Source organism: Ahaetulla prasina, chromosome 15 (assembly GCF_028640845.1).
Source record: "Ahaetulla prasina isolate Xishuangbanna chromosome 15, ASM2864084v1, whole genome shotgun sequence".
NCBI lineage: Eukaryota > Metazoa > Chordata > Lepidosauria > Squamata > Colubridae > Ahaetulla > Ahaetulla prasina.
Window position 1 is genome coordinate 4,171,969 of NC_080553.1, and position 25,362 is coordinate 4,197,330.

Below are 25,362 nucleotides of genomic sequence, written 5' to 3' on the forward strand. Positions count from 1 at the left end.
CCCCCGTCAACACCGTCTGCAACCGATCAGAGAGATAGGAGGAGAACCACTGATAAACGGTGCCTCCCACTCCCAATCCCTCCAATCGGTGCAGCAGGATACCATGGTCGATGGTATCAAAAGCCGCTGAGAGATCTAATAGGACCAGGGCAGAGGAATAACCCCTATCCCTGGCCCTCCAGAGATCATCAACCAACGCGACCAAAGCCGTCTCCGTGCTTTAACCGGGTCAAAAGCCGGACTGGAACGGGTCTAGATAGACAGTTTCCTCCAGGTACCGGGGTAACTGACATGCCACCACACTCTCTACAACCTTCGCCACAAAGCGAAGGTTGGAGACTGGACGATAATTTCCTAAAACAGCCGGATCCAGGGAAGGCTTCTTGAAGAGGGGTCTCACCACCACCTCTTTCAAGGCGGCCGGAAAGACCCCCTCCACCAAAGAAGCGTTTATAATCCCCCGGAGCCAGCCTCGTGTCATCTCCTGTGTGGCCAGCACCAACCAGGAGGGGCACGGGTCCAGTAAACATGTGGTGGCATTCAACCTTCCCAGCAACCTGTCCATGTCCTCGGGAGCCACAGGATCAAATCCATCCCAAACAGTCTCGACAAGACGGGTCTCTGACATCTCACCTGGATCCACCCAATTTTGATCCAAACCGTCCCGAAGCTGAGCGATTTTATTGTATAGATAACCACTAAACTCCTCGGCACGCTCTTGTAACGGGTCATCCCGCACCCCCGGTTGGAGTAGGGAGCGGGTCACCCGAAACAGGGCGGCCGGGTGGTTATCTGCCAACGCAATGAGGGAGGAGACGTAAGAACGCCTCCCTTCCCTCATTGCCACTAGGTAGGTCCTATTAAAAGACCTAACTAGTGTCCGATCAGCTTCCGAACGGCTGGATCTCCAGACACTCTCTAGGCGTCTTCTCCGGCGCTTCTTGGATGAGAAGCGAAACATCTTCAAAGAAAAACAAGAAAGTCCAGTTGCCTCCTGAAAATGCACCTTTGGGACAACCATGACCTGAATGACCGAGAATCTCTACAGACATCTGCAAGAAAACAACCAAGCTCAGAGAGCATCAAGGACCACTCAGATGAAGTTGCCATTCGCATCCTTGAAGAAGCAACCAACCAACCAACAGGCAATTGAAACAAGCCCACAATTCCTGAAAATTGCCATGCTGTGATTGAAACATGCCCAAGAACATCAAGGCCTCAGATGTCTTTCTATAGAAAGCTGTGCTGAAACACCTTGAGTTCTACAACCCAGTAGCATGGAGCTCCTACACAAGGTCCCCAAGAATAAGCAAGATGGCTGACCTTCAAGTTGCCTAGGGGCTGCCTCTCTTGTGGAGACGGGGGACCCTCGATGCAGGTGACTTCCAAAAGCTGCCCCATGAGCCGTCTGGTGGTCCTCGTACGTGAGGGGGCTATGGCGAGGCTTCCCTGGCTCAGGCATAATCATGGGGGCTCCCCTCGTGATGGAGCTACCAGAGTTCGTCACTGGGCTGGGCCTGTTTTTCAAATTGTCCTCATAAGCCCTTTCCAGCGTCCTTGGGTCCTGCATGGCCTCCATGGGGAGCATGGGATGAAAATTCCTGCCCGGGCTGCCAATAATAGACCGGACATCATGCTTTTTGGTATTTGTGGATGTGTTTGTGTCGTATTTCAGTGGAGTACCCTGGAAGCGAGAGACAAAAAATGAAGGATCAATAAGCTGGAAGATGAAAGACAGGACTATGCTATCGTCAAGATGCCACATTTCATGGATTGGTTTATTTTAATTCACACTCTCTCCATTCGATGGGCTGGAACACCATCAGACAGGAACTTCTTCTGGATGTGATAGGCTTCCAGATCGGACACCAGGAGTTTCCAGCTTCTGAGAGATTCTCCCCAACCAGGAAAACTCATATTTTGGAGCATCTTCTGGGATAGCGTTATCTCTATAGATCATTCAATTTAGATAAGCTGAGCTCTGTTAGAGAGATGTTCTGCACAGAATACAGAATAACAGAGTTGGAACGGAACTTCGAGGTCTTCTAATTCAACCCCCCTACTCAGGCAGGAAGCCCTATACCCTATCAGACAAATGGTTGTCTCTTCTTACAAACTTCCAGTGTTGGAGCATTCTCAGCTTCTGGAGGCAAGTTGTTCCACTGATTAATTGTTCTAACTGTTGGGAAAGTTCTCCTGAGTTCTAAGTTCCTTCTCTCCTTGATGAGTTTCCACCCTTGCTTCTTGTCCTGCCTTCAGGTGCTTTGGAGAATAGCTTGATTCCCTCTTCTTTATGGCAGACCTTCAAATATTGGAAGGCTGCTATCATGTCACCCCTATTCCTTCTTTTCACTAGACCAGACATACCCAATTCCTGCAATTGTTCTTCATATGTTTTAGCTTCCATCCCTCTAACCATCTTTGTTGGCTGTTCTCTCCTCGTATAGACATTCTCTGTATTACAGAATCCGAAAGCAAGCTGCTACATGAATCCAACCATCTGTTACCCCAAAGCCTGGGAATCACCCCGATCCTGTCGCTATGGAAACAAACCCTCCCCCCCCTTCCCAAATTTCACCAGCCTACAAGAATGGACCTGGTCCAAGCATTGTTTTGAAAATCTGGCGCTATCTGGGAACATTTGCTTGCAAACAGACCCAGAGCTTCAAGGGCGAAGCAGCCCGGGAGAGGCCTGTATTCAAATCCATCAAAGGCGATAGATCACATCTGGCAGTTTTGGAACAGGGCTGGTGCCCTGTTTGGTGCAATGCCAAGCCGTAATTCTTGCCCCGTGCAAACTAACCGTGGCAGGTCTCCAAGGAGAGGTTAGAAACCATCTGTTTATTCTACTTGAATGCCGTTGTGGTTAAATCTCACGTGGGTCAAGCTGGGGTTAATTGAAACGAAGGAACGGGCCCCATCAATTGTGCTGGACAATCGGGGTACCAGCTCACCAAGAAACGGCCCCCCGTGTGTTTTTCTTTGAATTAGAAGAAAGGAGAATGCTTGTTGACCCGTTTTTGATTAGCTTAAAGCACCCCGACACCCAACAATACAGGTAGTCCTCAAACTACGACCACAATTGAGCCCAAAAGTTATGCTGCTCAGTGAGAAATTTGTTAAGTGGATTCTGCCCCATTTTACGACTTGTCTTGCCACCGTTAAGTGAATCGCTGCTGTTGTTAAATTAGTGACAGGGTTGTTCAGCGAATCTGATTTCCCCCATGGACTTTGCTCATCAGGAGGTCGCCAAAGGGGACACAGCAACCATCATAAATGTGGATTGGTTGTCAAGCACCCGAATGTAAACCACGTAACCGTGGGGATGTGGCAACGGTCGTTAAGTGTGAAAAATGGTCATAGGTCCTGTTGTGTCTTGCCCGCCCTCAGAGCAGCCGGGGCCTTCTTACCTGCTCCCCAACACTGAGGAATGTATGCCTTCCGGCCCAAGTCCTGGCTCCATGCCCCCACAAACTGCAGAAGAAGGAGCACCCCCCGGCCCCAGCCCTGACTCCATGCCCAGGCAAACGGAGCAGCTAGACCCCTCCCCCTCCTCCACAGCAGGTGAGCCTGAGGAGGGTTTACTCCCAAGAACAGCTGATTGGAGTGACCCTCGCATCAGAAGATTGGAGAGGCGGAGGCAACAGAGGGAAGGAGGCAGGCCTTAATGAGTGCTGAGTCATGGAGCCACACCCCATGGCCTATATAAAGGATCTACTTTCTGGCAGTCTCTGAGTCAGGCAAAGTCGAACTTATCTTGCTGAAGTCACTTACTGGTCTCCTGCCTGCTCTGAGGACTTTGCTAGGACTTTGGGCAGAGCTGCAGAGGCAAGCCTGATTCGGATTTCCCTGACCCGGCCGTCAGCGGAGGAGTGGGACACGACAGGTCCCTTGTTTACAGTGCTGTTGTAACTTTAGTCACTAAGCGAACTGTTATAGGTGGAGGACTAGCTGCATGGTCTCTCTTTCTATCCATGCAAATTCTTGTATTTCAAGCAGGAAATTCCATACCCGTGATGGGAATCTATGGCAGGCATGCCCAAAGTGGCACGCGAAGCCATGTCGCTCAGCACATGCGGCCTTGCCTGTTTGTTTGTTTTTATTATTTATTTGCATTTATATCCCGCCCTTTTCCGAAGACTCAGGGCGGCTTACACTATGTTAGCAATAGTCTTCATCCTGTTTGTATATTTATACACAAAGTCAACTTAATTGCCCCCAACAATCTGGGTCCTCATTTTACCTACCCTATAAAGGATGGAAGGCTGAGTCAACCTTGGGCCTGGTGGGACTAGAACCTGCAGTAATTGCAAGCAGCTGTGTTAATAACAGACTGTCTTCCCAGTCTGAGCCACAGAGGCCCTTGTCTTCTGGGTTTCTGCCATGCATGCACATGCGACGATCAGCTGTCCTTCACACGCGCGGCAGTGCGCATTTGCACCAGCCAGCTGATTGTCAGGTGGTCACCCACAACTTCTGGATTTCTTCTAAGCGAGCCCTTGCAGAATTCCAGGGCTTGACTAACCCCATAATTACTGTCTGCTCAACACCCCTTGCAAAAAAAGATGGAGTATTTCCTTCTTCTCCCCCCCCAGGAGATCTCTTGAACATGGTTTTCTGCTTTGCAGATCCTCCTCTTCTTCCCAGCACCCAAGTTTTGATTATGTGACCATGATGATATTGCGACGGTCGTAAGTTGAGGACCAGTTGCAAGTCACTTTTTTCAATGCTGAATAACTTTGAAGAATCACTAAACAGAGGGTTGTAAGTCAAAGGACTACCTATATGTGTTCTGACCGAGGCTTCCCCAGCAGCATGAAGCCAAGTCCTCATGCCAATAAACTCCTTTTACTTAATTTACAGTGAATTCCTCTCTGGCAAAGTCTTTCCTCTCCCACAGTCTTTCAAGACAGTTCACAATTACCGACCTTGATCAGGCTTGGAGAGTGGCCAGGCCGATATCTTTCAGACTCCACACTGTAATAGACAACACTTGGCAAGAATGCAGGAACAGATCTTCACCCAAATGAACTCCTGCAAACTCCCTTCCCCTTTGCTCCTCTTTATTCCCTATGGGAGGAGCCATTCACCGTCAACCCGTGGCTTTATTCCTGAGTCGACCCTTGTTCCTTAGCTGTTCCCTTCTCCTGGCAGCTCTGCGCGTGGGCACACTGGGAAAAGGATCCAGCTGTTCTTCTGCCCCACTAACGTCCGACTCTGAAGGCAGCTGACAACTGTCAGATGGCCCTGGCCCCATCTCTGCCTCCGATGCAGAGCCCTCATCAGAGCCTTCCCCAGACTCCAGGACTGGCCCATGTTCCTCCCCAACCTCCTCACTGCCCAAATCTGCTGCCAAATCCCCTGGCAGGCCACAACAATATGCTCCCCTAGGACTGTTATAAAAATTTGATTTATTTCAAGCCGTGTCAGATACCTGGGTAATCGATCCTTCCTTAATAGGCCGGGCCATTAGAGAGAGATCGGGCGTGCGATGAAGATCCTCCTTCGGAATTTCATGAATCGATCGCCCGGCTTCCTTCACCGTGGTGACCAGTCCTTCGTGAACTGCTTTTAGCTTCAACGGAGTGAGGGACTCATGGCTCCTGACCTTATAGGCTTCTGATAAATCCCTTGGTGGTGTGCTTTCCCTCTTGAGTTGCTTGGCTTCCCTTCGGGGATAGTCTTCTGGAGATTCTACATAGGATCTAGGAATTCCTATGGAAAAGTACACGGAGAGGGCCTGTCAAATCTTCTCCTTTCCTTTTGGACCGTAATGGCATGAATGCCAGAGGTGGCACCGCAAAGTTCTCTCTGTGGGCCTGTGCGCCTTTGCCAGCTGGTTTCTGGCACACATATGCGGCAGCTGGTCTTTGCGGGCACTGGAGCACCAGAAAACGGTCTGAAAAACGCCCCAAAACAGGGCGCTTTTGGCCCAAAAAACTGCCTGAAAACAGCCCAAAAAACAGCTCCAAAGCAGGCATGCGTGCGCTGGGGTTTCCAGTGCTCTGGCACTTGTGAAGACCAGCTGGCCAGAATGCATGCAGTTGCTGGAAACCCGAAAACCAGAATCTTCGGGTTTCCAGCATGTGCGTTCTGGTTTGGGTACTTGGTGCCGAAAAGGTTCACCATCACTGCTTTAGGATCAGGAGCCTCCAAATTTGGCAGCTTTTAAGATTTGGGGACTTCAACTCCCAGAATTCCCCAGCCAGAGTGAAAAAACCATTATGTTAGACCAGGGAAGTCCAACCTTGGCAACTTCAAGACTTGTGGACTTCAACTCCCAGAGTTCTCCAACCAGAACTCGAACTCACCGTCTTCTGGTGATTGGCCACCCAGCCTGCTTTAATGCCTAAGGCAGGACTAGAATGTATGCTAGCTGGGGAACTCTGGGAGCTGAAATCCACAAGTCTTAAAGTTGCTAAGTTTGAAGTCCCCGATTCTAGACAAGCAAAATGAGACATCCGTCCTCCTTGTTTCTTCCTTGATTTAGCAGAATCAACCAATGCTAAGCTTGGGTGGACAACAGACACCCAGAAAGTTCTCCTACCTTCCTTGCGTGATGATTACCTTGCGTGATGGAGCCTCGGATGTGATGTGGTTCCTTTAAGTTGAGTGGACTGTGTCTCTCGGGAGGGATGGCTCGGCCCATTAAACCTAAAATGATCCACCACACATACCAAGAAAATAACAATTAAAACAATGACATTTCCAAGCATGTAAATCTTTCTCTCACCAAGATGGAAATATCTCAGGTTTTGAATACCCTGAAAAGCAAACTGAAGAAAAAAGATTAAAGGATCTTTTTTTTTTTCTTTTGGTTGCCCAAATTTCACCATCCCAAATAACTGCGCATATTTTGAAACTTCTTTAAAAATTCCTCTTCTAAGAGAAAAGGAGAATATTAGTGTATACACTTTTATATAATAAAATAAGAGTAATAATAAAAGAAAACATGGAATAATTAAATAATGAAGGATTGCAACTTTATGTAAATATGTATCACTATTAGAAATATATAAGTTGGATTGAAAGTAATAACTATGACTAATGCTATTAGTCTTATCTGCATTAGATATGTTTGTAAAAAAACAAAATAAAAAATAAAAAACTTAAAGTAAAATAAAATAAAAATTCCTCTTCTAGTTAAGAAGGAATGACCGAAGACAGAAGTGAGTTTGTTTCAACTAGAAAAGAAAATTTCTTGGGAAATTTCTACATTCTTCCTGTTTCTGCCCAGCAGAGGCAATGATCTGAGAAATAATTAAATATGTTTGGCAAATGGCATGTATTTATGACCTTTGCATGTCCCAGGGTCATATGATCATGACGGGCAACCTTCCCAGCTGCCTTCTGACAACCAAAGTCGATGTCTGCTTAACGACTGTAGGGTTCACTTAACAATTATGGTGATCTGCTTAACAACTCTACCAAAAAAGTTGTTGTGGCCTGTCGGCTGCCAGCCCCTCCAGCAGCCAAATCAGAGGTGGAGAAGGTATGGAGTCAGGGTCAGCATCAAGGCAACCTGAGAGCTCCGAGGGGGAAGAGGGAATAGAGCTAGCAGAGAGAGAGAGCCAGAAGCGGAGCCTGGGCCAGCCCTCAGCCCTCAGAGGGAGAGTCAACAGCCCCCAGGTCTGGAGGTGGCTGATGAGAAAGAGGAGGAACAGCTGGATCCAGTGCCTGATGCGCAGAAGGGAGAGGAGAGGAGAGTAGTGGAAATCTATGGGCCGGTCCTTGGGATGGAAGAGCCACCGCTGCTAGCGAAGCCCCACCCTCCCACCTCTGGGGATAAAAGGCAGGGGGCGGAGATGGATAGATGTGGCAGATAACTATTCATCTCCCTGCCAGATGGACTTATTAGCCTGCGGTGAGAGAAACTTTTCGCCGGGGCTGTCGGTACTCCTAATTAAAGGAATTGTTGATTTAACTACAGAAGGTTTGTCGTGTTTCGGGAACAGAACAAAAGTAGTAATATGGGGCGCAACTCACTTAACAAGGGCCTTGCTTAGCAGTGGAAATTTTGGGCTCCATGTACGGTGGATATAAGTCAAGGACTACTTGTACGATTGCTTCCAAGCTGGTTATCAAACCCCCACCTTCTATATTAGCAGAGGAAAGTTCACGTCCGGATATCAGCCTGGCCGTCCTCCCTTCCATCATGTCGTACGTTCTCTTGGCGCCGGTCATCTCCTGCATTGCCGCGGTGCTCCTGCTGTTCTCTTTAGGGACCTGGTTAGCAACCCCACCTGGAAGAGGAGAAGACAAGGAAAATGAGGAGAGCAAAGGCACTCTTGTCGAAGGCCTGGCATGGAAGGCGTCCCGCCCCACTAAACTAAACGGAGCGGCGAACACAAGCTGTCCGTGGAACACAACCCACACACTGTGCCTTGACTCCTGAACTTGGCCACCCTGACTCTGAACGTGTAGTGGCTCACCAATCTGCTACAAATTCAGTTCCTCAGGCACCCCCGGATGAACCCTCCCGAGTGCCACTCTGACTGGAGACTCTGGTTAAGTGTTGCACAAAGAACTTTGCAACGAAAATCTGTCTCGTTTGTTTGTTTGTTTGCAAGCCTCGTTTGTTGACGGAGATTCTCCGTCATCCAAGTCATGGTTGTCCCAAAGATGCTTTTTTTCAAGAGGCAAACTGAACTTCCTTTGTTATTCCTTGAAGACGTTTCGCTCCTCATCCAAGAAGCTTCGACTAAGGGTAGATCTTCTCACAGCTACTGAGTCAGCCATCGGGAACAATAAACTGGCAGACCAGAAGCGGAACAATGAAGGACGAAGTTATCTACACCCTTCTCCAGTGCCCAAACACCCCCTTCCATGCTCAAAATTTGTAAAATTTGAGACATTTGTCTGAAATGGTATAGGGTTTCCTGTCTAAGCAGGGGGTTGGACTAGAAGACCTCCAAGGTCCCTTCTAATTCTGTTTTCTATTTTATTCCTATTCCTATTCCTATTCCTATTCCTATTCCTATTCCTATTCCTATTCCTATTCCCATTCCCATGCTATGCTGTCCTGTCCTGTCCTGTCCTATTCTATTCTATTCTATTCTATTCTAGTCTAGTCTAGTCTAGTCTAGTCTAGTCTAGTCTAGTCTAGTCTAGTCTATTCTATTCTATGCCATGCCATGCCATGCCATGCCATGCCATGCCATGCCGTGCTATCCTATTTGCACTCATTTCACAAGCTAGTAAAGTTATGCTCAAACTCCTACAAGCTAGGCTCCAGCATAATGTGGATCGAGAACTACCAGAAGTACAGGCAGGATTTCGAAGAGGCAGAGGAAGTAGAGATCAAATTGGCAACATATGCTGGATCATGGAGAAAGCTAGGGAGTTCCAGAAAAACATCTACTTCTGCTTCATTGACTATGCTAAAGCCTTTGATTGTGTGGATCACAACAAATTGTGGCAAGTACCAGACCATCTTATTTGTCTCTTGAGAAAACAATATGCGGGTCAAGAAGCAACAGTGAGAACTGGACACAGAACCCCTGATTGGTCCAAAATTGGGAAAGGAGTCCGGCAAGGCTGTATACTATCGTCCTGCCTATTTAACTTATATGCAGAACACATCATGAGAAAGGCAGGGCTAGATGAATCAAAAATTGGAATTAAGATTTCTGGGAGAAATATCAACAACCTCAGATATGCAGATGATACCAGTCTAATGGCAGAAAGTGAAGAGGAAATAAACAGCCTTTCGATGCAGGTGAAGAAGGAAAGTGCAAAAGTTGGCTTGAAACAACAAGATCGTGGCATCCGGCCCTCTCATTTCCTGGCAAATAGACGGGGAAGAAATGGAGGTAATGACAGATTTTATTTTCCTGGGCTCCAAGATCACCGCAGACGGGGACTGCAGCCAAGAAATTAAAAGACACTTGCTCCTGGGGAGGAAAGCTATGGCAAATCTAGACAGCTTACTAAAAACCAGAGACATCACCCTGCCAACAAAAGTGCGTATAGTCAAGGCGATGGTTTTCCCAGTTGCAATGTATGGCTGTGAAAGTTGGACCGTAAGGAAGGCTGAGCGCCAAAGAATTGAGGCCTTTGAACTCTGGTGCTGGAGAAGACTCCTGCGACTCCCTTGGACTGCAAGGCGAACAAACAAGTCAGTTCTAGAGGAAATCAACCCTGACTGCTCTTTAGAAAGCCTGATCCTGAAGATGAAACTCAAATACTTTGGCCACCTAATGAGAAAGAAGGACTCACTGGAGAAGAGCCTAATGCTGGGAATGATTGAGAGCAAAAAAAGAAGGGGACGGCAGAGAAAGAGGTGGCTGGATGGAGTCACTGAAGCAGTCGGCTTGATCTTAAATGGACTCCATGGGATGGTAGAGGACAGGAAGGCCTGGAGGAATGTTGTCCATAGGGTCATGATGGGCTGGACACGACTTCACAACTAACAACAAGAAATCCCTATTATTTCCTGTTCTATTCTATTCTATTCTATTCTATTCTATTCTATTCTATTCTATTCTATTCTATTCTATTCTATTCTATTCTATTCTATTCTATTCTATTCTATTCTATTCTATTCCATTCTAATTCATTCCATTCCATTCCATTTTCTAGTCTATTCCTTTCTATTTTCTATTCTTTTCTATTCCTTATTCCATTCCTATTCCATTCCATTCTAGAAAGGAGAGCAGTGACCTCTGTAGGATGAGACCCGAACTTCACCACCTTGCCGGCTGCTAAAGGAAGATGCACGGTTATTCTGAATGCAAATGACTAACAGGCCAAGGTGAACAGTTTTCGGAAGGACCCGGCCACGTATGAGCCTCTGAAGAGGGATCCATCCCACCAGCAGTTTTAAGAAAAAGTTCACTGATTTTCTGCAACAATCAGAAACTTCTTGGATGAAGAAGTGAAACGTCTTCAAGAAAAAAAGACCACAAAAGAAAGTCCCGTTGCCTCTTGAAAAAGCACCTTTGGGACAAGCCTCGTTTAGGACAGAAAACAAAACCACTCCTTTGTGTATTTGTGTGTGTGTGTGTGTGTGTGCCTGGCCTGGGACAGGACAGCTGGCGCGTAATGAAGCCCTGCTGTTTTTTATGACTTGTCATCCACGGGGCCTGGGGTTTTGCGATGGTGCATATTTTTATACAGATCTGCTTTCTAATCCGATTACTGTGTCGGGTAGGAGTTTATGACAACCAAAGAGCATATGCGCCCCATATATAAAACAAATAGGGAATAAACTCTTCTGGGGCAGCCATCTGTCTCTCCCAACAGCATCGTTTGGTTCCAGCAACCAAAGGCAAGGAAATTCCTGGGGACAGAAGACAAAAACCCTGCATTCTAATAAAGGAGAATATTCGTAGCTCAAGGTTGACATGAAGGGTCCTTGATGCTCTCTGAGCTTGGTGGTTTTCTTGCAGGCGTTTCATTGCCCAACTAGGTAACATCATCAATGCTAGAAGGATGTGGGGTTTGTGGTGTGGCGGAGAAGGAAAAGGAGAAGAGAAGGAGGTGGATTTGTAGGGTCCTTGGTGCTCTCTGAGCTTGCTTGTTTTCTTGCCAATGTTTTATGACCCAACTAGGTAACATCATCAGTGCTACTCTAGTCTAATTCGGGTAATAAAACGTCTGCAAGAAAACAAGCAATCTCAGAGAGCACCAAGGACCCTTCAGTCTTCCTCCTCTTCTCCACAAATCCCACTCAAGAGCCCTCAAGACCGTATTTTTTTTCCTACGCGGCCTCGTCTTCCTTTTCAAATCACCCAGCCCCAGGTTTTGAGACACCGGATGTGTGCGCGTCTCTTATTATGTTTGTGAGCACGACAGAAAGTAATGGCTGCATCCTGTCATCAAGGAACATCTGCTCCAAAGTGTTTCTAGGGCGAGGAGGAAAAGAAGAAGAAGAAGAAGGGATGAGCCCCTCCTTCCAGCCGACTCCGGTTCCATTATGGCAAAGGAACAGGCGAGGAAAAGAAAACGCTTCCCTCAACATTTCTCTCCCTGCTTCTTCGCCGGCGAGTCATTATCCCGTTAAGAATCGCCAATCTTCTGCAATTCAGCTGGGAGACGCTGCAAAATTTCGTCTCATTAAAGACCTTTGATTGGAAAAGTAGCATCGCGGCATCCAGGCATCGGCAGGGGGGCTGTTTCCCGCCTCCTGACGCCCCCCCCTCCATCTCCCCCCCCCTTCCTGCCCATCTGAACACACAGTCACAGCTGTCTTGATAATCCAGGCCTTTCGTTTCCCCCGTTTCTTTTCCTAGAACAACAGCTAAGCTTCCAAAGAGAAAATCTTTAAAACCTCATTTCATTTTTTGGGTGGGAGGGAATATATATGTATATATACACAGTAGTAGACAAAATTGTGGAAATCTTTTGGGAAAAGTGTATTTTTGAGGTTTGATGGTTAATAACACCACTTTTTTTTTTGGGGGGGGGGAGTTTCAAGATAATCTTATTCCACTGCTGGAATGGCCTGGGAATAGCCCAGAGCTTCACCCAATGGAAAATCTATGGAGCCGACTAAAGAAACCTGTTAGTCAGAAGCGACCCAGCAATAAAACCCAGTTAATAGAAGCCATCATTCAATCTTGGTTTCACATTATAACAGCTGCAGAACTAAAAAACTTGGTTCACTCCATGGGAAGATGTTGTAAAGCCGTAATTCATGCTAAAGGTTACCCAACAAAGTATTAGCTGACATGGTGATCATTTTTGTATATCTCGTTTTTTCTATGTGATAATTTTTGTATATCTCGTTTTTTCTACGTGTTTCACTTTTCTTCTTTATACTGTAACTGCTATTCTAATAGCAAATCCTTCCTAAAAGTTATTGCATTACATTTTTGATTAAATTATCTTTCCATTGATATATAATTTTATGGTAATACTCCAAAAAAAAAAAAAAGTGGTGTTATTAGCTAGTTTTAGAAAATACACTTTTCCCAAAAGTTTTCCACAATTTTGGCCGCTACTGTACAGGAAATCCTCCCATTACAACCACACAACTGAGCCCAAAATCGATGCTGCTAAGCGAAACTGTTTGTTCAGTGAGCTTTGCCCCATTTTACGAACTTTCTGGCCCAAGTTGTTAAGTGAATCACTGCTAGTAACACGGTTGTTAAGTGAATGCCCCACGGAGTTGGCTCATTGGAAGGTCGCAAAAGGGAATCACGTGACCCCGCAAACATCTTAAGTACTTGCCAGTTGCCAAGCGCTTTGAAATTTTGATCGTGTGACCAAAGGGATGCTAAAGGTCCTAAGTGTGAAAAACGGTCATATGTCACTTTTTTCCAGCCCCGTTGTAACTTTGAATGATCACTAAATGAACGGTTGTAAATTCCCCAGCCAGCCATGGAAAGAGGGAGAAAGAAACACAAGATACCCCCACGTTGATTGTGCAGGTACTTCTTGAGTTACCACAGTTCATTTAGTGACTGTTTGAAGTCACAGCAGCACTGAAAAAAAGGGACTTATGACCATTTTTCACACAACCAGTGCAGTATCCTCAAAGTCGTCATCATCTCAGCTGAGTCCGCAGCTGACTGTTGGGGGCGAGTCATTGGCCCCGATGGAGAGGGTGCGCAACTTGGGTGTTCTCCTGGATGAACGGCTGTCTTTTGAAGATCATTTGGCGGCCGTCTCCAAGAGAGCTTTCCACCAGGTTCGCCTGGTGCGCCAGTTGCGCCCCTTTCTAGACCGGGATGCCTTATGCACGGTCACTCACGCCCTCGTGACGTCTCGTCTGGATTACTGCAATGCTCTCTACATGGGGCTCCCCTTGAAGGGCATCCAGAGGCTTCAGTTAGTCCAGAATGCGGCTGCGCGGGTGATAGAGGGAGCCCCTCGTGGCTCCCGTGTGACACCTATCCTGCGCAGACTGCACTGGCTACCTGTGGCCTTCCGGGTGCGCTTCAAGGTTTTGGTGACCATCTTTAAAGCGCTCCATGGCATAGGGCCGGGCTATTTACGGGACCGCCTACTGCTACCGGATACCTCTCACCGACCCGTGCGCTCTCACAGAGAGGGACTCCTCAGGGTGCCGTCAGCTAGGCAGTGCCGTCTGGCGACACCCAGGGGAAGGGCCTTCTCTGTGGGGGCTCCCACCCTCTGGAACGAACTTCCCCCAGGACTCCGTCAACTTCCGGACCTCCGAACCTTTCGTCGCGAGCTTAAAACACACTTATTCATTTGCGCAGGACTGGATTAGTTTTTAAATTTATATTGGTTTTAAATGGGTTTTTATTATTTATATTGCTTTTAATTCGGCTTTGTAGAATAAGTTTTTTAAATGTGGTTTTAGTGTGTATTTATATGTCTTTTACTTGCCTGTGAACCGCCCTGAGTCCCTCGGGAGATAGGGCGGTATATAAATGTGATTAATAATAATAATAATAATAATAATAATAATAATAATAATAATAATAATAATAATAATAATAATCTCCTTTTCATGACCCCCAAATCCCTGGTGGGGTGGAGTCTGGGCAACTGAATGGAGCTAGCAAAGTGTTTACTGGCCGGGTGCCCTTCCTGTCGCCAATGCAGAATTTTGTTCAGCAGATAAATTCTCAACATGCCCAGAGAGAGAAATACCTGCCTCTATTTAGAATCGAACTCACAGCCTCTCCCGATTGTGAGGCAAGAGCTCCAGCTCTGGGCAACCACACCACTCGCACTATCTTCATTTTGACATGATCAAAATTCGGACAGTTGGCAAACTGACTCATAGTTACGACGGTTGCAGGGTCATGCGATCCCTTTTGGTGTGACTGTCTGACCAGCGAAGTCAATGGGGAGGCCAGATTCACTTAAGGACCATGTGCCTATCTGAACAACCGCGGCGATTCGATTCATAACTGTGGCAAGAAAGGTCATAAAATGGGCCAAAACTCACTCAACAACAGAAATTTGGGGCTCAATTCTAGTCATAAATCGAGGACTGCCTGTGTTTGGTATAGAGGGAGCCAAAACAGAGGGGGGGGTTTTTTGTGTGTCATCATACCCTATAACCATGATGGCGAGCCTAGGGCACATGTGCCCAAAGTAGCATGCGAAGAAGCCATGTTGCCCGGCACGCGCAGCCTTGCCTGTTTGTGTTCCGGGTTTCCTGGTGCACATGCGCGGATGACGATTAGCTGTCCTTCCCATGTGCAGCAGTGTCGAACACCGGCCAATGCAGCCACGCCAGCCAGCTGATCGTCGGGCGCGCATGCGCACCAGAACCCAGAAGTTTGGCTTTTCCAGAGCGCAGCCCTGATGAGTGTGTGACGTTTCCGCGCGACCATCTGGTTTGCCATCATTGTCCTATAACAACAAAGTAGTGTGGCCTTTTAATAATCCAGCGTTGTCCAACCGTGGCAACTTTTAAGAGACGTGGACATCAACTTCCAGAAATCAGAATTCTAGGAGGTGGAGTCCATGAAGCTGCCAAGGTTGAGAAACCCTGTCCTAAGGTTCCTCCGGTTTGTTTGGGTCATTTTTTTTTCTTTTCTGATTTTCCCCGACATCTGGACTGTCTCAGCCAAGGGTCTCCTGAATATCTCTTGGCTGAACCTTCTCGCTCAACACTTGTTATCTGGGACAAAAGCTAAGCAGAAGCACGAGAGGAGGAAGATGTCTCATCTCATCCCCAAGGACTTGGCTCAGAGAGAGAGACAACAGCCGCCTCTGTTGTGTCTATAAAGCGAGTTTGGAGACCTGACCGAAAACCCCCCAGAGATAATCCGTGCTCTGTTCCATCTCCATGAAGAAAACAGCTCTCAAAAACTCAACTAGTCTTGAGAAGGTGGCTAGGCTGAGAAGAGGGGCAGAGGCAGGTCTAAAGTCCACCAGTAACCTTCCACAGCTGACAAAGAACTCAAATCTGGTACCCAAGTCCAAGCTTTTCAACATGACACCGCCCCAGCTCTCTAGAAGAACCCAACCGATGGCCCACAGAACTGAGAGGAGCCAGAGAGGGCCAATCTTCAACATCTCTTTTTGGGGAACACAAGCTGTTTGTTGGCTGAGACCTCTTGTGCTTGGTTTCAATGTGGTGGCGCAGTGGTTAGAATGCAGTAGTGCAGGCTGATTCTGCCCACAGCCAGGAGTTTGATCGTGACCAGCTCAAGGTTGACTCAGCCTTCCATCCTTCTGACATCAGTAAAATGAGAAGCCAGATTGTTGGGGGCAAGAGGCTGACTCTATAAATCGCTTAGAGAGGGCTGGAAAGCGGTATATGTCCAAGTGCTATTGCTCTCCCTCCCTTCTTCCTCCCTCCCTCCCTCCCCCTCCTTCCTTCCTTCCATGGTGCACAGTGGTTAGAATGCAGTATTGCAGGCAAACTCTGCCCACTGCCAGGAGTTTGATCCAGACTGGCTCAAGGTTGACTCAGCCTTCCATCCTTCCGAGGTGGGTAAAATGAGGACCCAGATTATATGCTGCCTCTGTAAACCGCTTAGAGAGGGCTGTAAGGGCCCGCTTAGAGAGGGCCCTTACAGAGGGCTGTATATACATCATGTATATACGATGTGGTATATATGTCTAAACGCTGTTGCTAATGTTCGGGATCAATAAACACAACCCAGCTAGCATGCCACACCAATATCTTTCAGCTCTCAAAGAAAACATAGGAGATGCAATTCAAAGAAAATCCCAAAAGATATAACATCACGATCAGAAACCTTCAGCAATCAAAGTCAGAAATGGTGTAGGGTCTCCTGCTTGGGCAGGGAGTTAAGACTAAATGACCTACAAGGTCCCTTCCAACTCTGTTAATCTAATCTAATCAATCTTCTCATCTAGTTCCAGCTTACATCTGAAGAGTTATCCCTTGTCTGAAAAACAGCCGTTAGGGGACGGATTTTCTAAAGACCTGGCTTCGGCCCTGCGGTGAAGATAAGATGCAACGGATGGAAAAAATGCTAATTTGGAGGAAGAGCGTCCTTGCAGAGGGACGCTCAACCCACAGGACTCGTGATTTGCAAAGAGCGTGAAGGAGCACCTCGGGGCATCTCAGATTGACATCTGGCCCTTGTTCACCCCTCGGCTGTATCAATGACGCAGTCTGATCGAACACACAAAACCGACTCCACAAACTCGGCGGCTTAATCCTGATGCGTCACCGGGGGGCAGAGAGGACATCCATGCTGACCTTAAACGCTGATCGTCCTAGCCTGTAAACCAAGCTTTCCTTTGAAGGCTTAGCAGCGCAGTCCACATGGGAGAGCCAGAAGTCTGGAGACAAAATATTACTCTGTAGTCTCCAAGTCTCCTATTAGATTAGAATAGAGCTGGAAGGGACCCTAGAGGTCTTCTACTCCAGCCCCCTGCTCAAACAGGAGAACCTATACTATTTCATGCAAGTGACTGGCTAGTCCAGGAGCAGTCAACCTTTTTATACCTACTGCCCACTTTTGTATCTCTGTTAGTAGTAAAATTTTCTAACCGCCCACCAATTCGGGGGGAGATGTGCGAGCTATTCTGGGACGAGGCTCTTTTGTTTGCAGTCACACTATAGCGCCATTTAGGTTAACTTACGTAACGTGAACTAAACTTATGCGCGGGCGATACAAATAGTATATTTTCAGAAATTTAAATTATCACGGGGAATTTTATGAAAACCTGATGAAAATGTTTTTAAATAATGCTGTGAACTTTTTTTAAAAAGTCAATTAAATTAAAAAAAAAAGGAAAGAGCTTCAGTATCAGACAAAACCCCTGCCACCCACCATGAAAGCTGGAACGCCCACTAGTGGGCGGTAGGGACCAGGTTGACTACCACTGGTCTAGTCTCTTCTTAAAAGCCTCCAGTGATGGAGCGCCCACTATTTCTGGAGGCCAGCTGTTCCGCTGGTTAATTGTCCTCACTGTTAGGAAGCTTCTTCTTAATTCCAGGTTGCTTCTCTCCTTGATCAGTTTCCAACCATTGTTTCTTGTCCTGCCCTCTGGTGCTTTGGAGAATAATTTGACTCCCTCTTCTTTGTGGCAGCCACTGAAATACTGCTATCATGTCACCCCTAATTCTTCTTTTCCTTAAGACTAGCTACTAAGCTGAAGATCAGGAGAATCAAATATAAGTCCCTTTGCAAGGTCAGCCTATCCCAGCCACTGTGATGGGAGCTGTGTTCCAAATAGCTGAAGGGCTCCAGGTTGGCAAAAACCTGGATTAAATAAACCATGTTTTGTGGTTTAAAAAAGTGCTAAGAACCATAGCTTGGGGTTGATTTAACATAACATAACGTAACAACAGAGTTGGAAGGGACCTTGGAGGCCTTCTAGTCCAACCCCCTGCCTAGGCAGGAAACCCTACACCATCTCAGTCAGATGGTTATCCAACATTTTCTTAAAAATTTCCAGTGTTGGAGCTTTCACAACTTCTGCAGGCAAGTCGTTCCACTTATTAATTGTTCTAACTGTCAGGAAATTTCTCCTTAGTTCTAAGTTGCTTCTCTCCTTGATGAGTTTCCACCCATTGCTTCTTGTTCTACCCTCAGGTGCTTTGGAGAATAGTTTGACTCCCTCTTCTTTGTGGCAACCCCTGAGATATTGGAACATTGCTATCATGTCTCTCCTAGTCCTTCTTTTTATTAAACTAGACATACCGAGTTCCTGCAACCGTTCTTCATATGTTTTAGCCTCCAGTCCCCTAATCATCTTTGTTGCTCTTCTCTTTCTTTAAACAAACCATACACTTCTAATAGAAGAGAGTATCTGTAGCTCAGGGTTGAACTGTGGAGTCCTTGGTGCTCTCTTGAGCTTGGTTGCTGGTTTGCAACCAGTTACAGGTAGTCCTTAACTTACAACAGTTCATTTAGTGACTGTTCTAAGTTACAACGGCACCAAAAAGAGTGACTTATGATGGTTTTTCACACTTAAGACTACAGCAGCATCCCCCATGGTCACGTGATCAAAATTCAGATGTTCGGCAACTGAGTGGTATTTATGACGGTTGCCGTATCCCGGGATCACACGATCCCCTTTTGCGACCTTCAGACAACCAGAGTCAACGGAGAAACCAGATTCACTTAACCACCACCAGGGGTGGGATTCCGCCAGTTCTGTCAGGATTGGTAGCGGCGACTGCGGGAGACTCCACCCACTCGCCCGGATGTAATGCGCGACTACTGGGCTCACATTTGCGAACCAGTAGGGAAGGTAAGTGAACCCCACCTCTGACCACCATGTTACGAAATTAACAATTGCACTGATTCACTTAACAATTACCGCAAGGAAGGTCGTAAGATAGGGCAAAATTCACTGCACAACTGTCTCGCTTAGCAACATAATTTTTTTGGAGTCAATTCTGGCCGTAAGTCGAGGACCACCTGTACCCAACTAGGGGAACGTTATTTGCCTTGTACTGTTGATGTCACCGAAGTCAGGGGTCTCCAACCTTGGCAACTTTAAGCCTGGCGGACTTCAACTCCTCCTTTAAGTCCTCCAGGCTTAAAGTTGCCAAGGTTGGAGACCCCTGACCTAGTGGTAATGAAGCCACTGAGCTCAGAGAGCATCAAGGACTCCACAAACCACATCCTAATCCATTTGCACTTTGACGGGATGCAAAATAAAACCACGATGAACGTAAACCTAGATGCAGGTTCGCGTTTCTCACTTCAACCTTTAGGATGGGCTAGAAAACAGGGGCGAGTGGCAAGAAGCTCATCAACGCCAGCTCAACCAAGAATGGCGGCCAGAAACAGGAGTTCCCCATCACACCTGAAACCTTGCATTGGCCTTTCATCCAAAACCTAAAGGTAAAGGTAATGTTCTGTCCCCCCTCGCCTCCGTCCGAGCGATGGCTTAAACAGTACTTCAGCTCTAGTTCAGCAGTTGATTTGCCTGCTACGAAGAGGCATAGCAGCCCTCGCTGGTTTTATATCCTGTGGGGTGTGGCTCCATGACTCAGCACTTCCTAGGCCTGCCCCACCCGTGCTTCTGTTGTTCCCGCCTCTCCTGCCTACGAAACCTAGGGTCCAGCCAGGCCTGATTGCCATCAGCTGGGTCTGGAGGCGTGGCCTGGGGGGGAGAAAGAGTCAGGGGACGGAGGCCTTGTTATCTCCTCCACCTGGCCTGCCTCTGGCTCCTGGAGCTGAGCCTGGGAAGCCGGTGCTCCCGAGGTAAGTCCTGATGGCCCTTCCCCCTCACTTTCCAAGTCACTTTCTGGCAGGGGGCCCAGCTCGGGGGAACGCAGACACAACAGGTAAAGGTTCCTCTCACACATCTGTGCTAGTCGTTCCTGACTCTAGGGGGCGATGCTCATCTCCATTTCTAAGCCGAAGAGCCAGCACTGTCGGAAGACATCTCTGTGGTCATGTGGCCGGCATGACTAAATGCCAAAGGCACATGGAACGCTGTTACCTTCCCACAAAAGTGGTCCCCATTTTTCTACTTGCATTTTTTAGGTGCTTTCGAAGCAGAAGCTGGGACAAGTAACAGGCGCTCACCCTGTTATGTGGCACTAGGGATTTGAACCCCTGAACTGTCGACCTTTTGATCAACAAACTCAGTATCTGAACCAATGAGCCACCGCATCCCTTTAACCTTCAACCTTTAGGGTGGGCTAGAAAACAGGGGCGAGTAGCGGGAAGCTCATCAACGCCAGCTTAACCAAGCAACGGCGGCCAGAAACATCTGAGGGAGTTCCCCATCACACCTGAAACCTTGCATTGGCCTTTCATCCAAAACCTAAAGGTAAAGGTAATGTTCTGTCCCCCCTCGCCTCCGTCCGAGCGATGGCTTAAACAGTACTTCAGCTCTAGTTAAGCAGTTGATTTGCCTGCTACGAAGAGGCATAGCAGCCCTCGCTGGTTTTATATCCTATGGGGTGTGGCTCCATGACTCAGCACTTCCTAGGCCTGCCCCACCCGTGCTTCTGTTGTTCCCGCCTCTCCTGCCTACGAAACCTAGGGTCCAGCCAGGCCTGATTGCCATCAGCTGGGTCTGGAGGCGTGGCCTGGGGGGGAGAAAGAGTCAGGGGACGGAGGCCTTGTTATCTCCTCCACCTTTCCTGCCTCTGGCTCCTGGAGCTGAGCCTGGGAAGCCGGTGCTCCCGAGGTAAGTCCTGATGGCCCTTCCCCCTCACTTTCCAAGTCACTTTCTGGCAGGGGGCCCAGCTCGGGGGAACGCAGACACAACAGGTAAAGGTTCCTCTCACACATCTGTGTTAGTCGTTCCTGACTCTAGGGGGCGATGCTCATCTCCGTTTCTAAGCCGAAGAGCCAGCACTGTCGGAAGACATCTCTGTGGTCATGTGGCCGGCATGACTAAATGCCAAAGGCACATGGAACGCTGTTACCTTCCCACAAAAGTGGTCCCCATTTTTCTACTTGCATTTTTAAGGTGCTTTCGAAGCAGAAGCTGGGACAAGTAACAGGCGCTCACCCTGTTATGTGGCACTAGGGATTTGAACCCCTGAACTGTCGACCTTTTGATCAACAAACTCAGTATCTGAACCAATGAGCCACCGCATCCCTTTAACCTTCAACCTTTAGGGTGGGCTAGAAAACAGGGGCGAGTGGCGGGAAGCTCATCAACGCCAACTTAACCAAGCAACGGCGGCCAGAAACATCTGTGGGAGTTCCCCATCACTCTTGAAACTTTGCATTGGGGCCCTTCATCCAAAACATGGGAACCCCCAAATACTCCCTTGGGAGGTTTCCCCACCCGTGGGGCGACCAAGCAGCAGGATTCCCATCGAAGCGAGCTTCAACTCACCATCGTAACTCAGGATATGTCCTTTCTTCCCCTCGTAAATGACGTGTCCCTTGGGCAGAGCCTCGTCCCTTGCCTTCTCCGCTCTGCTGGGGCTGTCTTCTCCAATTACCTTGGTAATGGTTCCTTTGTACAGCACTTCAGCTGGGGTGCCCTTGGAAAGAGACCAAGAGCCTGATTTAACAGCGTCATGAGTAATTAAGGCAGAAAACAGCAAAGCAGAACGGCACAGGCACACGGGCGGAACGCAGGCCCAGGCGGACAAGCGAGCGACGAATTCCAAGAAACAGACCCGAACAAAGGAGAACAATCTCGAGCTAAATACCAGCTGGGAACTCTTGTTTCCTGTCACACACACGACAGGCAGTAGACGACGGCCGAACGATCAAAAGAACCACCAGGATGGCGAGATCAAGTTTTGGGGTGGGCGGTTATGTTTTGTTTTAACATTAGGAAGACACGGGAAGAGCAGACAGTGGAAAATATTGGATTCTGCAGAACTAAGAGCTAGGCAAAGAGCCAGAGATGGAGACCTGTGAAGTAGAGGGTGAAGCTGAAATGAAGGCAGGTGTATTCACAAACACACACACACACACATCTTGCATCTCCCTTTTAACCCTTTCAGTTCTCTTCCAGCATCACCATTTATTCCTCTCTACAAGTGTACCAGGTTGTACAAGATTGGTTTTCCTTTACTTGGGCCCTTGTGGAATGGAACTGGTAAATTTTCTCTGCTTGAATACAGGTTCTTCGTTTGAAGAATCAGGTTGACTCTGCCTCTCGGAAGCTCAACGAACATCTAGGCACCCTATCCATATTATGAGCCTGTCGTGGTGTAGTGGTTAGAATGCAGTACTGCAGGCTATTTCCGCTGACTGCCAGCAGCCTGCAATTTGACAGTTCAAATCTCACCAGGCTCAAGGTTGTCCCTCCTCCCTCCCTCCCTTCCGCCATGGTAGTGCTGTGGTCAGAATGCAGTATTACAGGCTACTTCTGCTAACTGATGGCTGCCTGCAATTTGCCAGTTTGAATCACACCAGGCTCAATCAAGACTGACTTAGCCTTCTATCCTTCTGAGGTGAGTAAAATGAGGACCCAGATTCTTGGGGGCAAGAGGCTGACTCTGTAAACTGCTTAAAGAGGGTCTGTAAAGCACTGTAAAGCGGTATATAAGTCTAAGTGCTGTTGCTATCCAAACCCATAGCCAACCTTCGGTCCCAAAATTCATTCTCCAAGAATCAAAGGTGGATAAACGATACTCTGTTGTTCGGGTTTGCTGGGAATCGGATCTGGATTACTTTGCATGCCAAGCACACGCCTTGCCACTGAGCAACGTTTCGCGTTCCCCAAATGACTGGGTGGGGCCCCTAAAGCTTTAGATTGCATCCAACTGCAGGACCAGACTTGACAAAACACATGACAAGCTGGTTGGTGGAGCCTCTGTCAGAGATAAGGACTAATATGCTTAAAGATAAGAGCGCCTACATCTAAATGCTCTCAGGCATGCTCAGTCCACTACCTACCCTGTCTTGCAGCTGGGTCGCACTCAGGAATATTTTTAAAAAATATTTTGCGATCCTAAGTCTTAGCACCTATGTAAGATGTCACTACAGCTATCCTTGGTTGACTTCTGGCAACTGATGCCCTAGGTCAGTGGTTCCCAACCTCTGGTCCGCAGACCCCTGGGGAGGCCGCAAAGTCATCTCAGGGGGGTCTGCGAATTTTTGATGCAGTCTAGTGCTTTAAATCTTGAGTCAGGTCTTGGAGGTGCGTGGCCACAAAAGGTATTTAAAGGGGTCCACGGTGAAGAAAAAGTGGAAACCAATGCCCTAGATCAACTGTGCGTGGGAGCCCGTTTTCGCTGGTAAGAGCGCTCAGGCCATCACAGGTCAAGCTGGCCATGCCCCCCCCAAACCCTCTGAGGTCAAACACAACCCCCTGTCTTAAGGGCAGTGGTTGGACTAGGGCAGAGGACCCCAACCTTTGCAAGCTAATGGCCCACCGGGGGGGCAGGGGAAACAGGGGGCCATGCGAGTGATGTGTGCACACACAGCCCTTGCACAACTGGTGGGCCGGCGTGCATGCACACAGCTCGACTTGCACAAACGGCAGACTGGCACGCAGCCCCGAAAAGGCCTGCTGTCCCACCACTCGCGCAAATTGAGCTGTGCGTGCACATACGCTCATTTCGGCCAGCCACTCTCGTGGCCCAATTCTGAACAGGCCACGGCCCAATAATGGGCCGCGGCCCGGGGGACTAGGGCATAGGCCTGGGATGTTAGAAGGGTAGTTGCTTAAATGTTCTTAGGAGCAACTGAGGTTCAGGGACAGTGGACAGAACCCAATCCAGCCAGAAAATAAGACCGGGCAGTCCTCATTTAATGACAGTCTCATTTCGCGACCAGTCACAGTTACAACATTAATAAAGTAACTTTACAACCAATCATTGTGTTTACAACCTTTGCAGGCCCATAAAGAAAAGGAAAGCTGAAGTTAAATCATAAGCATCGTTGTGGTTTCTTTTAGCAATTGCTTCCCTTAATGACCGAGTTGTCAGTCTCAATTGTGGTCACTAAAATGAGGATGTCCTGCACCGATTCGACGAGCAATGAAACTCCAAAATCTTGGGATCCAACAGACCAGCGTCTCGGACTCTCTCCGTAACTTAAACAAGAGACATCGCATTACCAATATGGCACAGAGAGGCCTCCATTTCAGAACCGAAATTCAAGGGCTTGGACGTTAAAAGACACAAAACACACGGATCAGCTGCGGCACATGCTCACAGGAGAACTGGAAAAAGAACATGATCAGATGGCTTTAGGGAAGGAAGCCTCTGTAACATCTGTCTTCTGCAGCCCGGATTTGCAAATGGGTACTACTGCAACGCAACAGACCATGAACGGATCTCAAAGCTTTGCAAACGAGACCGCTGGTAATTCCCATCGACAAACCCTGATGCACTGGATGCTAAACCCCAGTGAGATCACCCCGTGGCTGGCACCATCACGTGCACAGATTTTAGGCAAGGCCCTACTCCGAAAAAGCATGCAAATAAAAGCTTCATTTAATGAACCATCCCCGAGGGAGGGAACAGGACAACTCGCCACAGCCAACTTACCATGGGACAATTTAACCATTCTATTTTTAATGATTTAAACCAGATTTTGATTTTTGACGTTGATGTTTCATCCTGTCCCTCCTTTTGCATCCTTTAATTGTTCTTTAATTACCCACCGTTTCTTTTATGTTAGCGTAACTCTTGTCCCACAGCGAGTTGTCACAGAGGGGAGGTCGTGCCTTCTTCCCAAAGCCTGGCTGAATCATTGGTCTCGATTTTTAGCCAGGATGGAAATCGGCGCAAAGTTCCAACGGCACGGATACAGCTACAGAGTTGGAAGGGACCTTGTAGGTCATCTAGACCAACCCCCTGCCCAAGCAGGAGACCCTACACCAATTCTGACAAATGGCAATCCAGTCTCTTCTTGAAAGTCTCAAGCGATGAAGCTCCCACAACCTCTGAAGGCAACTTCTGTTCCATCGGTTGATTGTTCTCACTGTCAGAAAATTCCTCCTTTGTTGTGTCTTGTCCGCTCTCACCACAGCCAGGGTCTGCTTATCTGCTCCCGAACACGGAGGAATGTATGCCTCCCGGCCCCAGTCCTGGCTCCATGCCCAGACAAGCTGCAGAGGAGGGGG

General features: G+C 47.9%; 1 protein-coding gene across 11 annotated transcripts in view; it reads right to left on the reverse strand.

Moving 5' to 3' along the window:
- Positions 1-25,362, reverse strand: part of NCOR2 (nuclear receptor corepressor 2) — a 236,236-nt gene that overhangs the window by 30,557 nt on the left and 180,317 nt on the right. For all 11 annotated transcript variants that reach the window (XM_058158811.1, XM_058158809.1, XM_058158820.1 and 8 more), the window contains 5 exons: positions 21,667-21,817; positions 8,094-8,243; positions 6,568-6,654; positions 5,435-5,715; positions 1,324-1,684 (listed from right to left, as the gene is read on the reverse strand). In XM_058158811.1, the coding sequence (XP_058014794.1) occupies positions 1,324-1,684; positions 5,435-5,715; positions 6,568-6,654; positions 8,094-8,243; positions 21,667-21,817 (1,030 nt within the window). The remainder of the gene's footprint in view (positions 1-1,323; positions 1,685-5,434; positions 5,716-6,567; positions 6,655-8,093; positions 8,244-21,666; positions 21,818-25,362) is intronic.